We start from the raw sequence: 14974 nt of genomic DNA, 5'->3' as shown, positions 1-14974 counted from the left end.
CAAATTAGCATGGAATTCTTCACTTGTCTCATGTATAAGGTTATTGTGGAAGGTTACACTCATAAACATATTTAGATTCCTATGAGATACTGACAGTTACTTCTGCAAATTTTTTTGCAGCTGGAGAATGCTGGTATCCACACAAGGGAATCAGTTTTAATCACCAAAGATCTATTCTTTATTTCAGTTACAAGGTGACCTCATTGTATTTGTCTTCAACATCCTCTTCAAGAAATGATGACTTTTCTATTTGAGAAGGATTCTCTTTAAGACCTGGTACAGACCAGGAAATTAAGCACCTATCTTTCTCCTTGTTTGACAGGTCAGTTTTTACCTCAATTTCTACCTAATGATGGAAGTGCAATGAGGTTATATCAGTCTGAATTATAGTGAGTTGTCAACTCTGATGAGACTGCTGGGGCCATATGGTTACCAAAATGGTCTAAATTAATTCTTTTCAATGCAGTTGGTCTGTTGTTTTCCCACTGAATGTGTGTATGCACTCTCCCCACCAGCATCACTCCAACTAGGCAAAGACTGCCTGGCACTGAGGTCATCATCCAGTCTCCACGTCCCCTATAACATACATATAATCCTCATCATTCATGAGGAGGAAATAGTGCAGGCACCAAAAGTGTGTTTCTGATTTAGGTAGTGGCTACCATTACATGGGACCCTCGTGTGGACTGGCAACCACACTGAATACTCTATGACCATTGCATGGCCCACACTAATGAACAAATTTTGAAAATACATGAGTGGTTAAACCCAGTAACAGGGCCCATTTCTAAACAAACAAAGAGGAGTATAGGATTTAACATGAAAATGAGTACTCAAAAGCAAAGATCAGAGGCATGCTGTGTCAGTGTGAGATAGGGCATCCTTTGAAGGTGAAGTCAAAGGGAATGAAAGTCACAAAATCAAGTTATGGCACAGGAAGAGAAGAAATGCCACAACAGCTAATAGCCCCATACTTGCCATACCCATCAAAAACGTTGTGTGTGTCCCCCTGTGGAATCTTTACACTCTTTCCCACTTGGACTTCACCCTATTTGATGGCTATGACACTACCAGCCTATGTGGGTTAAGTCAACTGTGGTGTTTTTCTGGCAGGCAGTTTTCAATGTTTTGTCAGCTACCACATTTCCTCTCCCCCCCCCCCCCCAAAGCCCAATATTCTGAGGTACCCATCAAAATTTTAATTTCTTTTCTGTCTTTAAGGAGACACCTATCTCTTAACCTATAAGTACATTTGCTGAATAGCCTGCAGAGCAGTAAGAGTGTGAGCAGAGAAACTTCCCTCTATCTCAAAACCTTATCTGTTCTAGTACTTTCATAATTACCCACAGCTCAGTACAGTACACTGAGAAGCAGCACAGTAGACAGGTTTGAATTGGTATGCCTCCAACAGCATGCACACCTAATATGTTCCCAAATGCCACACGTAACAGCAGAATTTTCGGGTGTTCATGCCTCAGAATCTGTTGGTTACGAAAAGGTAGGGCCTAGCATTTTGGATAGCCATTGGGCTAGTGACCATTTGGATATCCAACATAAGGATCATCTTAGTTTCACTATCCTACAGTACAGAGACAAGAGGCAAATGTTACTCATTTCCTCCTCCTTAGGCAAATGGAGCAAATCAGTTGGTTCTTTTTGCATTTGATGTAGTCTATTGTGGGCTTGAGCAGACTTATGGAGGCACCATTAGTTCATGGGTGGTTTCTTCAAAAAAGGTTTTTTTCCACCATCACTAGTGAACCAAAACCCGAATGAGGATTTCAAAATGGCTGTGCACAACAAATGGCTGAAATTTTTATGATATATTTTCTCCATCCCTATCCATGAACTGGGATTTCTGCTACACCAGTTGCTCTTGGTTGGTTGGTTGGTTTGTTGGTTGGTTTGTGGGATTGAAGGGACCAGACTACTAGGGCCATCAGCCCCTTTTTCCTCAAACATGAAACACCCACAAAGAATAAAAACAAACAATGGAGATGACAAGAGACGACAAGACAAGAAAGACACAGACAGAGACCAGAAAAAAGGAATTAAAATCTCACAGAGTGTGACAGTGGTTGGCCGACCATAGCGAAAAAAAAAAAAAGCCAACCACCAAGAAATGCACTAAAATCCCCAGTCTAAAATCTTAGGCCAAAGGCCAGACTCTACACAATAAAAAGGACAAACACTTAGATCAAGCAATAAAAATCCCCTGCACAAATAAAACTCAAAACTAAATCTGCCATTGCAAAGTAATCTGATAAAAGTGCAATAAGCATATCAGGCAGCACAAACATCTGCCTGAGTGGAGTTAAAAGCGTGCAGTCCAACAAAATGTGGACCACCGTCGAAGCTGACCTGTAGCAACAGAAAGGTGGGTCCTTGTGGTGCAATAAATAGCTGTGTGTTATCCAGGTGTGGCCAATGTGCAGCCAGCAGAGGACAACAGAATTGTTGCAAGAGACCCACAAGGAGGAGCGCCACACACTGGTAGCCTCCTTGATGGCCCAAAGTTTGTTGGGTGAAGGAAGGGTGCATCATTCTTCAACCCAGGTGCAAAGTACCTTCTGCCACAAAACTGACCTGACATCACTCTCCGAAAGGCCAATCTCTAAGGCTGGTGCACCGACAGCCTGTTTGGCCAGTGTGTCAAACATGTTCATTTCCTGGGATGCCGACATGACCTGGGGTCCACACAAGAACCACAGAGTGGCCACAATGGGCAAGAGTATGGAGAGACTCCTGGATAGCCATCACCTGATGAGAGCAAGGGAAACACTGGTCAATAGCTCATAAACCGCTCAGGGAGTCACTACAGATAATGGACTCACCTGAGCAGGTGCGGGTATACTCTAGGGCGCAAGAAATGGCGACCAGTTCGGCAGTGAAAACACTGCAGCCAGCTGGCAATGAGTGTTATTCGTAATGATCCCCTAGAGTAAGAGCATAACTGACATGACCAGCAACCATCGAACCTTCAATATAGACAATGTCAGAGCCTTGAAATGCGGCAAGAATTGAAAGAAAGTGGCGGCGGAGGGCCTCCTGAGGGACTGAGTCCTTCGGACCCTGTGCCAAATTGAACCGAAGGCATGGGCGGGGCACGCACCATGGGGGTATATGCAGTGGGGCCCAGAAAATAAGTGGAAGAGGGAAAACCTCAAGCTCAGAGAGAAGAGCTCTGACTCTTAACTGCAATCGTACGCCCTGACAGGGGCCACCGTTCCGAAAGATGGACGACTGACTGAGGGAACAGGAGACGATAATTGGGATTTCAGAGCAAGCTAAAAACATGTGTAACATAAGCGGCCAGTAATATTTGGCGCTGGAACTGCAATGGAGGGACATATGCCTCTACAAGTATGCTGTTGGCAGGGCATTTCCGGAAAACTCCAGTGGCGAGTCAGATCCCACTGTGAAGGATGGGGTCCAGCAACCGCAATACGGAAGGGGATGCCGAATCATAAGCCAGGCTTTCATAATTTAGTCAGGACTGAATTAACACCTGGTATAGCTGTAGAAGGTTAGACTGATTGGCACCCCAGCTGGTGTGACTCAAGCAAAGAGGAGCGTTAAGATGCCACCGGCACGTCTGTTTAAGATGCCAAATATGAGGGCGTCAAGTCAACAATGTATCAAAAACCAATCCCAAAAACCGATGCATCTCCAGCACAGCAAGAGGTTCACCGTCAAGATAAAGCCGTGGCTCAGGGTGAACAGTGCTTCGCTGGCAGAAATACATAACCCAGGTCCTGGCAGCTGAAAACTGGAAGCCATGCGCTACAGCCTAAGACTGCGCCTTGTGGGTAGTGCCCTGCAGCTGTTGTTCAGCAGCTGCAAAGCCAGTGAAGCTAATGTATAGGCAGAAGTCTGAAGTCTTCAGCATACAAGGAAGCTGAGACAGACATTCCCACCGCCGCAGTGAGCCCATTAATTGTAATTAAAAAGAGGCAGACACTTAAGATAGATCCTTGTGGTACCCCATTCTCCTGAACTTGGGAGGAACTATGGGAGGCCGCAACTTGCATGTGGAAGGAACAAAGCGACAGAAAATTTTGTATGAAAATCGGGAGTGGACCCCGTAGACCCCAACCATGAAGCTTAGAGAGGATGTGATGTCGCCATGTTGTATCGTATACCTTCCACATGTCAAAAAAGATGGCAACCAGATGATGACGGCAGGCAAAGAGCATACAGATGGCACACCAGATTATCGGCCGCAGAGTTTCCCTTATGGAACCCACCCTGAGATGGAGCCAGAAGGCCCTGAGACTCAAGTAGCCAAATCAAGCTCCAGCTCACCATGTGTTCAAGCAACTTGCAAAGAACTTTTGTGAGGCTAATGGGTCGGTTGGTGTCCACCTTCAGTGGGTTCTTGCCAGGTTTCAACACAGGGATTACAACATTTTCCCGCCATTGCGACAGGAACTCACCCTCAACCCAGATACAATTGAAAACCAGTTGCTCTCAATATTTCTTTGTTCAGGTGGAAAATGTCTTTGATATTAGGCAGTTGGTAAATAGCGATCATACAGATTTCTTAGCCCTAGTGCTGACAATGTGAATCCCAGACATGGACTTCACTTTGTATGCATTTTGCTTGTGAGGAGATTGTGCCAGATGCTAGAAGGTAGCTCACCACCCTCTGCACAGAAGCTGGGTATGGGTCTACTTCGGTAGCCTCTGTGAGTAGTAGCAGCATGATGGACTGCACAATGTACATTCAAATCTGAAGGATTAGCTTATCCATACACTATGCAGCCATTGAGAGGTCACATGCAAACTAAGGTTTTATAAAAATGTGACTTAGTCACTGAGCCAAGAAACTGCCTCCCTCTAAGCTTCATAAATTTCAGTTCCCAATGCATTCAGTTTAGCCAGTGAATCAAATTCATCATAGCAACAACAAAATGTTCAGACATTTCTGACTCTCCAAGTGAAGCATAAATATTCATTCATAACCTGAAGGATGTATGAGGGTAATCCCAAAAGTAAAGTCTCCTACTTTTTTATACGTACGGAACTCTGTGTGGCAGTTGGTCACACTGTTAAGAGTGCTTCATGCACTGTGTGTAAACATGCACATGCCGCACTAAGGTGCTCAGTCTTGGCTTGGCAGCCGTTGAGAATGGAGCTCCTGTTGGATGTTACTGCCAAGTGTGAATTGCACGCAGTTATTCGGTTTTTGAACGCAAAGGGCACTGCACTGATTGAAATTCATCGCCAATTGACGGAAGTTTATGGTGAGTTGTGCATGGATGTCAAAAATGTTCATAAGTGGTTTGCAGCTGGTCGGACTGAAATTCATGACAAACAAAGGAGCAGGAGACAGTCAGTTTCTGAGGATACAGTGTTGAAGGTTGAGCAAAGCACATGTGAAGCTCGGCGGATCACCCAGGATGATCTCTGCACGTTGGTTCCTGAGGTTTCCCAAAGCACCACTCACAGAACTTTAATGCAAACATTGAACTACTGGAAGGTGTGCGAAAGATGCGTGCCATGCATACTGACTGATAGGACCACATGTGGCAACAAGTTGATGCTTCCCACGCATTTCTTCACTGCCTTGCAGGCAAACAGGACAACTTTCTGGACTCAGTTGTCACAGGTGACAAGGGCATCAACAGAAATGCTGATTAAGTCAAAAAATAGCTAAATGTTCAAGCTGTAAACTGATGTAAACCACTGTAGAAATAAACAGGTCTATGTACTTATAGAAAAATAGGAGACCTTACTTTTGGGATTACCCTTGTATTTTATTAGAGTTACTTTTTTCCTTAATGAAGTTTTCTTTTATATTCAAGTCATTTTACAATTACACAATTCAAATGACAAACAGAATACATTCTTGCATATTCTTGATATTTGCTCGTTGTAAATGTTAAAAATCTATCCTGTGTTTTGTTCCTCACAGTCAGCCTTGCAAGTAATGTTAGGTGTTCCTCAGCCTGCCTTCAGAGAATGTCATGCACAGCCTTGCTGTTGTATGTTGACAGTGCACCTGGCTGGCTCTAATAACCTGCAGATGTTGCATGATCACTAGAGTAGCATGCATGTTTCTATCTAGGTGTGAATGAAATCATTTGTTTGCACATGTTAAGAAAGAGGCCTGTGCATACATGGTTGCATCTGCTTACAAGTGAGAAATACAGGTATAAGGTGAATGGGCACAAGGCACACGGATTTGATTGCAGCTTTAGTAAATTGTGTAGTGCATTCCCAGGCCATGCCAGATATTTACCTAAGTAATTAACAAAATATGGTGGTAAAGTGCACACTGACTCTGGATACTGTGTGTCCAAACCAAATTTCCCACAATTGGGCTTCCCCTTGCATGTCAGAACTGTGTGCCCATGACCTTGATATTGAGAGCAGCGCATCTGGTTTGGAACACATGGACCAACTGGAATTTAACAATCCAGCATTTATGTATTAAGATAACATAAGCAACTTAAAGCAATCATGGTAGACTTTTTTATGAACAACCATTCACACATGTCAGTTTGTCTAATCTCTGTTACACTTCATTTTGTCATTTTTCTAAAAGGTCTCCAAGGTCATATCTTTCATGCTACAATTTGATATGACACTTTTACTTTGACATAGTGTTGTGCATTAAAAAAATAAGTTTTTTGCTCTGCAGTAATTTGGGTTCTCTATGTTATCTCTTTTTGGGAGAATGACAGTTCAGTCATAGTGGAGATATCAGTGATTGTTTACATGTTTGTTTTGAGAACAGTTTTTTCTGGCACAATCAAATACAGTTTAATCAGTAAGAAATTACTGATTTTGGCCATTACTGACCATCTGTATGTTGCAAGATAGATGGAGTAGGTCACTCCAAACACTGAGAAACCACACTGCCAACTTGAGTGGTTGGAATGAACTGCTGTATCTGTCTTATGATCTGAAGAAGCCTTGTAATGGCCAAAACCAGTAATACTGTTGTGACTTGGCAAGACAGCCAAGCCACTATGATTGGTAGCCAAAAGGCACGCGTCTAAGCTCACGCAGGCTGGCGTGAGGTCTGGAACAGTTATAGGAGTTTATAGTAGGAAATATAGTACGTAGCTTCTGGAATACTTAACTTTAATCCATAATTGGTGAACATCGGTCTGACGGTACATGCATCACAAGATAAATAGCAAATGATAATGGCGCCTTGCTAGGTTGTAGCAAATTCCGTAGGTGAAGGCTATGCTAACTATCGTCTCGGCAAATAAGAGCGTAATTTGTCAGTGAACCATCTCTAGCAAAGTCGGCTGTACAACTGGGGCGAGTGCTAGGAAGTCTCTCTAGACCTGCCGTGTGGCGGCGCTCGGTCTGCAATCACTGACAGTGGCGACACGCGGGTCCGACGTATACTACCGGACCGCGGCCGATTTAAAGGCTACCACCTAGCAAGTGTGGTGTCTGGCGGTGACACCACAAATACATTATTGAAATAGTGTGTGATTGTGCTGGATAAACTGTTTAGAAAACAAGCTGCCACTCTCTCTGTAACCTATTACCCCCAGAAATTCCCTCTTCTGTCTTCATGACAATGAACACACATTATCTAATGGCTTGTTCTGTTACTATTATTCCTCTTTGAAATATTAGTTTCAGAGTGTCTATTTACCTAGTTCTCTTTACCAAATTTGTGATGGAGCAGACAGATTCTTTCCATGTTGTGTTGTTCTACTCCCAAAAACAACCGAAACTTTGCTTAATTTTATCTTATTTCCAATACATTTACTAGGTGATATGTGGCACTTATTTAAATTCTCAAAAAATATGTTTAGATTTAATTTATTATTCATATTCTTATTTCAAGCGTTTTGGTCCCATTTGTATAATTTTGTTTATGGCACTGTTAATTAAAAGCTACAATTGATAGAAGTTAGCATTACATTTCATCACATACAAAAGCTCATGAGCTAATTATTATCTGAGTATTTGAGAAGATTACCTACACCATTAGAAAGCTAAGCATTCCAACTTTGCTCGAAATTATTTTATATCCTATGCAATAATTAACATAGAAGTTTTTGGCTATTGCCAATTTCTATCACAAATTAGTCAAAACCGCTGTTAAATTCTGGACTTTGACTACCTACTTTTGTTACCTTAATTTTTACATACAAAATAACAAACAATAATAAATGATTAACTCGCTAATTAATAATTTCATGTAATTCACATTGATTTGCAATATGGTGTCTACTCACATAAATGAGGGAAATCACACTGCAATCAAATAATGTCTAAATAATTTTATAATTTGTAACCAGCAACATTTTCTGTAATCCAAAATTCTGTCAATTCTTGTGAATCATCAAAAACAGTAAGTTCCAACCTATCCACATTCCAATTCAAAGTAACAGTTTATGCTTAAGCTAGTATGTAAGTAGTCAGATACAGCCAGTCCATGGTTTGAAAGTGAATGGTTAACATTTTTGTCGAGTGTGCTCTTGTTGTTTGACTCGCGCCACAATCTTATATGTTATGTACATGAGAATACACACACCTGAAACCACGAGACTAATTAACTTAAAGGTTTAGTTACTTAAAAACAATCTATATTAACTAATTTTCTTTCTGAAATGTGTGAAAGTATAAAAGGTTATTGTCATAAAAACTGATGATTGTTGGACATAGTGATGTTAATTAAAGACTGACTTAAATGAACCATCAAAGTATAACTGTATTTAACAAATTTCTGCTAAATGTTAACTGTGTCATTTTTAGATAAACATGAACTGTTTATTTTGTGGCAACATTGAAAACTTTGCCACAGTATTGGAAGCGGTGGGCTGTAGGCTTGCATTAATGACTGTTGTGTAAAAGTTTATCACTATCATTATGACCTTTGCAATGAACAATGTACATATTAATATATGATCATAAATATGGTTCATTTACATCAGTGATAAATACCATCCCACATCAATTATTTTATTTATTTTCGAGTTCCATGGATCCGTGATGCGAATGTATCACTATGATGTAGAAGGTGTCGGGTTATTACAGTAATAGCCACATGTAGATGATCATGAGGCAATCAATTTAACATACATAAGCAGATACATGAAAAAGGACATCCACATGTCAAATAATTACACACAAAAATTCAGATAACAACACAGATAATAGTACAGTAATGACATAGATGATTGCATGAATAATAGTGTAGTAATGACATAGATGATTACATAAACAAATTTAAAGTAATTCATCTAAAAAATATTCTGCCAACAAGTGATATGCTAGTCTACATAATCAGTTCTATTAGAATTGTATGACATTAAACACAAATTCAAGAAGTATTACACATTATCAAAGAATTCCTGTAAAGAATACAAAGAATTATCCAAAAGATAAAGTTTTAGCTCCGTTTTGAATTTATTAAGATCCCCAATGACTGATTTGATATGGACAGAAAGTTTATTGAACACTTTTTTTACTTGAATCATGAACTCCTTTCTGTACCATGCTCAGATTTTTAAAATCTTTGTGAAGATAATTGTTTCTTCTTGTATTGTGATCATAGTACGCACTATTGCATAATTTTTGTCCACGAAGCACATTAGTGACAAGATGTATTGACAAGGCGTGGTGAGGATCCACAGCTGTTTGAATAAATTTCTGCAAGATGATCTAGGATGCACTCTACTCATAATCCTGATAACTGTCTTCTGGGCAACAAAGACTTTATTTGCTTGTGGTTGATTTCCCTAGAATATGACGCCGTATGTCATAAGTGAATGGAAATAACCAACATATGCATTTTTGATCATTTCCATGTCACAAACAGATGCAATTGAGCAAATGGCAAATGCTGCTGAATTCAGTCTTTTACATAGGTCAGTGATGTGGACAGATCAGTTTGTTATCAATATGTAAACTCAGAAATTTGGAAGATACAACTTTCACTATTTCTTTGTCTCCACATTTTATTTCAACATTTTCCAATTTTTTGTTTACTGATTGAAACTGAATGAAGTGAGTCTTATTAACATTGAGGGACAGATCATTTGCAGTGAACCAATCTAGAACTTTTTGGAAAATAGTAGTCGCAGTGTTCTCTAGACTGCCGTTGGGTACCTTGTAAATCATAATGGTTGTGTCATCTGCAAATAGGGTGAAGTGTGCTTCTTGGGTCACACAACATGGGAGGTCATTTACAAAGATTAAGAAAAGTAAGGGACCAAGCCCTCTGGCACTCCACATTTTAATGTATCCCAATCAGAGCTGGCAGGCACCTCTGCACAATTGTTTAATACTACCTTCTGTTTTCTGTCATCTAGATGCGACTCAAGCCACATCCCTACTTTATCTTTTAAGCCACAATGCTCAGCCTTTCTTAGCAGAATCTTATGATCTACACAGTCAAATGCTTTTGACAGATCACAAAAGATTCCAACTGTTGACATTTTCTTGTTTATTGATTGAAGGAGTTGGTTGACAAATGAGAAAATGGCTTGTTCAGTTGAAACACCCTTTTGGAATCCAAACTGATTTTTATTAAGGATGTTATATTTATTCATGTGAGCCATGATTCTATTGTACATAAGTTTCTCAAGGATTTTTGAAAGACTTGTTAACAATGAAACTGGGTGGTAGTTAGAAATCTCTGCTTTATCACCCTTTTTGAAGAGTGGTTTAACAACTGCAAATTTTAGTCTATTAGCGACAGTACCTTGTCTTAGCGGAGATCGAGATGGTGCTACTGAGGAAAGGCTAAGTATCACTGGTATTTTCTGTCACTAGTTGCTGTGAAAACCATTCAGTGGCTGACCCCTTCCATGGGGATTCTGGTGGTGTAGGGTTTACTGTTAGTCATTTGCGACCCAAAAGAAGCTAGGAAATCACTGCTGCCCAAAGGCTGAGTCCCATAAGCCTGGGTAAGCCCTGTACAACTGAGTTACAGCAGGTTCCCCAGAGGTTGCTTCTTTCTCATTCTCCTCCTCCAAAGGTTTGTACCATTGTCACAATTTGGGTAGTTGAACTATAAGATCTCCCACTTCTGCGGCACACAATGTTCTACTGCCACATGCATGGTTGGTTGCTGAAGCAGTCCCTGAGCTTACAACTGAAGAGGACTGGCAGTGCTCATGGATCCCACTCATGACACCTAGTTTTGCTCATACTAGTTTTACTAAAACCATAACCCAGCCAATGAAAGCTGAGAACCCAGAAGTGCTTGCATTTAGGCATAATCTAAGAGGCATGTGTTTCTTACTAAATATCGTGGACACAGTAAGCATCTGCCCTTCCCATCCCTGTCATCCTTGAAGTTAGCATTTGTATAGCAGATGCTGCAATATGTCCTGCATGGGGTAAAAAGAGTGTAATGAAACTTGTTAGCTACAAAAACTGTCATCATGCTACATTCCTGTCCCACCTTATCCTTTCGGTGAAGACTGCAATCACTCAGAGCATTGTCTTTGGTATGTTTAAAATAGCTGAGGTCATCAGTTCCCTAGAACTTAGAACTACTTAAACCTAACTAACCTAAGGACATCGGACACATCCATGCCTGAGGCAGGATTCGAACCTGCGATCGTAGCGGTCGCAGGGTTTCAGAGTGTAGCGCCTAGAACCGCTCGGCCACTCTGGCCGGCTATACACTAAAAGGTCCAATTTCTCCATATGTATTCCAAATCTGTCTAGGTTTCACCATATAGTATGGGAGAGAGCAGTCACTTTCCAATTAAGTACTTTCTTAAAGGCAGTCTGATTTATAGTAAATTTCACACTTTTTAGAAGACTTTACCACAATCCTCTGTTTCACACCCTCAAACAATGTATGTAATTGCAGGTAACTGGCTGCAATCTTAAGGAAAGAAAACAGAAAGTAATTTTAAATGGCTCAGATGCCTCAAGAGATACCTCTGATAAGTTTGAATGGACTTCTATTAGTTGTGGTGTGCCTCAAGGCTCAATTCTGGGGCCACTGTTTTTTATGTTTATAAATGATTTACCATTGTGTGCAAGCCTGCCTTGCAAATTTACTCTTTTTGCTGACGATACCACCATCTTCATGAGTGGAAAATTGGATGTTAATTTCGAGGAGTCAGTTAACAACATACTCTCTGACGTGATTAACTGGTTCAGTGTTAATGGTCTCTCTCTAAACTCAAGTAAGACAAATTTTATCCAGTTCCATACAAAAACAAAAAAAGTGAGAGAAATAAATGTAATATGTGGAATAGAAAGAATGGATGTGCGTAAATTTCTTGGAGTAGATATTGATAACAAAATGAACTGGTCCTTCCATATACAACAGACCCTAAAAAAATTGAGCTCGGCTATGTATGCTATCAGAATGATGTCTTCCATTGGAGATTTAACCACTATGAAGTCCACATACTATGGGTATTTTCACTCCATTATGTGTTACGGAATTATCTTCTGGGGAAATTTAGCTTTGGCAAAGAAAATTTTTGTGACCCAGAAAAGGGCTATTAGAATTATGTGCAGAGTACCCCCTAGGACATCATGCCGTAACCTTTTCAAAAAGCTGCAAATAATGACCACTGCATCCCAGTACATATATTCACTGATGTGTTTTGTAATTAAGAAACCTGAACAATTTCCATCAAATAAGAACTATCACAAATATAATACAAGAGGGAAAGAAAATCCTCATTGTGAACTTAAGAACCTGACAGTTGTTCAGGGAGGTGTCAAATGGTCAGGAACAAAAAATTTTAACCATCTCCCTGACCATGTAAAATGTTTAAGAGAAAATGAATCTCTTTTTAAAGCAAAACTAAAGGAATATTTGTTAAATATGTCTGTTTATACATTAGGAGAGTTTTATGATGCAAAAAGGGAAATAGCATTTAGATAGAATTATCCATCTTGTTAACAAAGAAATGGGCTTGCGATTTTTCTCCAAATTAAAACATGAAATTTTGTATTAACACTCAAAGAAATCTGCTGTTATATGTACAATATATGTTTTTCCTCTAAACTTTGTATTAACTATATGCAGTTATGTAGAACGTTTTTTATATATTTAATGAAGACTGTTTTGTATCTTTTTGTATGTTTGTTGTTTTGTATGTTTGACTCATTCCACATTTCATGTGATGCGCTCACAATATGAGATCTATGGAACATGAAATAAATAAATAAATTACATGAAATACAAACATTTATGAAATTTATGAGGTTGATGTTGAGTAATGATTAATCAATTTTTCCAAGTATTACTATTACAAGCAACTTGACATCAACCAAAATATTCTGTATTAATAAAAAGTGTGACTAAATGTGAAACCCAAATCAAACCCATTATACAGATTGTACTTATCTTTTTTATTTATTTTTCTATAATGAAAGATACTTACCTTGTTACCATTTCCACTGTTGGCCATCTGTTAAGAGCAAAGTGTTCTGCTACTAATCCAACCACTATTCCACAAATAAAGCCTTCTAATAAGCAAATTAATAGACCAAATATTTCATTTAATATGCCCATCTTCATCAGTTCTTTGTCTTTGATCATTGTTCCAACAGTACCAGCCATTATAGGGCCCTAAGAACAATCAACAGCGATATGGGTAATTTCTGACTTACATTCAAACTCGATCCAACACATAACATTAAAATAAATGTAAAGGATTAATGTATGCCAATTTGACAATGGTTTTTTCTCCACTGTGATTGTTTTCTGTTCTCTGCAACAGATTTGTTGCTATTTTCCTGTTTCTATATAATGCACATTTTAGGCATGACCTTTCACTATTTGGTACAAAGTCTCATCGGCCCTCAAAAATAATTTCTGTTACTGGGACAGAAGGATGAAGGTTGGAATTGAAAACTAAAAAAATTACCAAATATCAATGTTATGAGAAGGAGCTGGTAGTAATAAAATAAAATGCTATTATTTTTAAATGAACATTGCTACCGTGTGATATGAGTTGTTCTATTCCTCAATATGAGTTCAGATTTTTATTGTATCAAATTAACTGCATTAAAATTGCTGGAACTATTTCCTTTGACAAGATGCTGCACATACATACGTCAATTTTATACCTAGCTCGTTTTGTGCACTTTCATGAGTCACGGTTTGAAACTACAATTTTGGTCATTTTGTGGTAATTGTGTGTTACTAACCAGAGCAGAATACAAAACTTACTAAATGTCAACTTAATAGTCACTGAAAAACAGAATGAACTTGTGAATTCTGTTGTGTAGGCATACTCTGCAAATTGCTAACATATATCATATTTACTGTATATGTACATCATATTTACCATACATTTAAAGTTCCAACTATTGCATTCATGAGTGGAGAAGAATGAATCTCCTCAAATCTCACACTCATATGCAATCTCATATTTGTGACACGATTAACTTTTTTAAAGTACTGGTATTTGTCAGTTCAAATGTTTCAATATACTCTCCTAACCTGAGCAGATGTAAAATCTGCTGTTGAATCACTTCTGAATCAAAAGTATTTTACATGCCTAAAACCCTATTAACACTGATAAAAGCAAGCTGTTGCAGCACTAATAATTCCAGAGACAAATCTAATGAGGCAAGAAATTTTATTTCCAAGTATTTGAGGCAAGGGATGTATGTGTGATGTCAAATTTATTAATAACCAGATTTTGGTTCACATTGAAACAAACTTTTATTGTATTGGGGAGCAGTAAAAGTGGCAGCTTATAGGGGGTAGGTCAGTTCTTTCACCTCTCATCCTCCTTCCATTTGTGAATGCCAATGAGAAGTCTTGGGCCTAATCGGGCTTGGACTATGTTGAAGTACAGACTGTTGACATGGTCTCATTTCTACCACAACTGCTTTCCAGGCAGAATCATAAGAAGCAACAATATTAAACTAAAACCTATCATGAACACAATTTATGATTTTGCACTACACTTCTTCAAGCAGCAGCAACTTTGCTGCTACCTAGCATTTGGTTGTTTGGTTGTGTGTTTGCTGTGTGAAAGTGTTTCTGTTTGTGCAAAAAGCA

At 39.2% G+C, this 14974-nt stretch overlaps 1 protein-coding gene across 3 annotated transcripts in view; it reads right to left on the bottom strand.

Annotated features, from left to right (window-relative positions):
* LOC126176702 (uncharacterized) overlaps positions 1–14974 on the bottom strand; it is a 194762-nt gene that overhangs the window by 69234 nt on the left and 110554 nt on the right. For all 3 annotated transcript variants that reach the window (XM_049923866.1, XM_049923868.1, XM_049923867.1), the window contains one exon: positions 13344–13531. In XM_049923866.1, coding sequence (XP_049779823.1) covers positions 13344–13531 — 188 coding nt within the window. The remainder of the gene's footprint in view (positions 1–13343; positions 13532–14974) is intronic.

Source organism: Schistocerca cancellata, chromosome 3 (assembly GCF_023864275.1).
Source record: "Schistocerca cancellata isolate TAMUIC-IGC-003103 chromosome 3, iqSchCanc2.1, whole genome shotgun sequence".
Lineage (NCBI taxonomy): Eukaryota > Metazoa > Arthropoda > Insecta > Orthoptera > Acrididae > Schistocerca > Schistocerca cancellata.
Note: the sequence above shows the minus strand (reverse complement) of the source record. Positions and strands in the feature narration are given on the sequence as shown.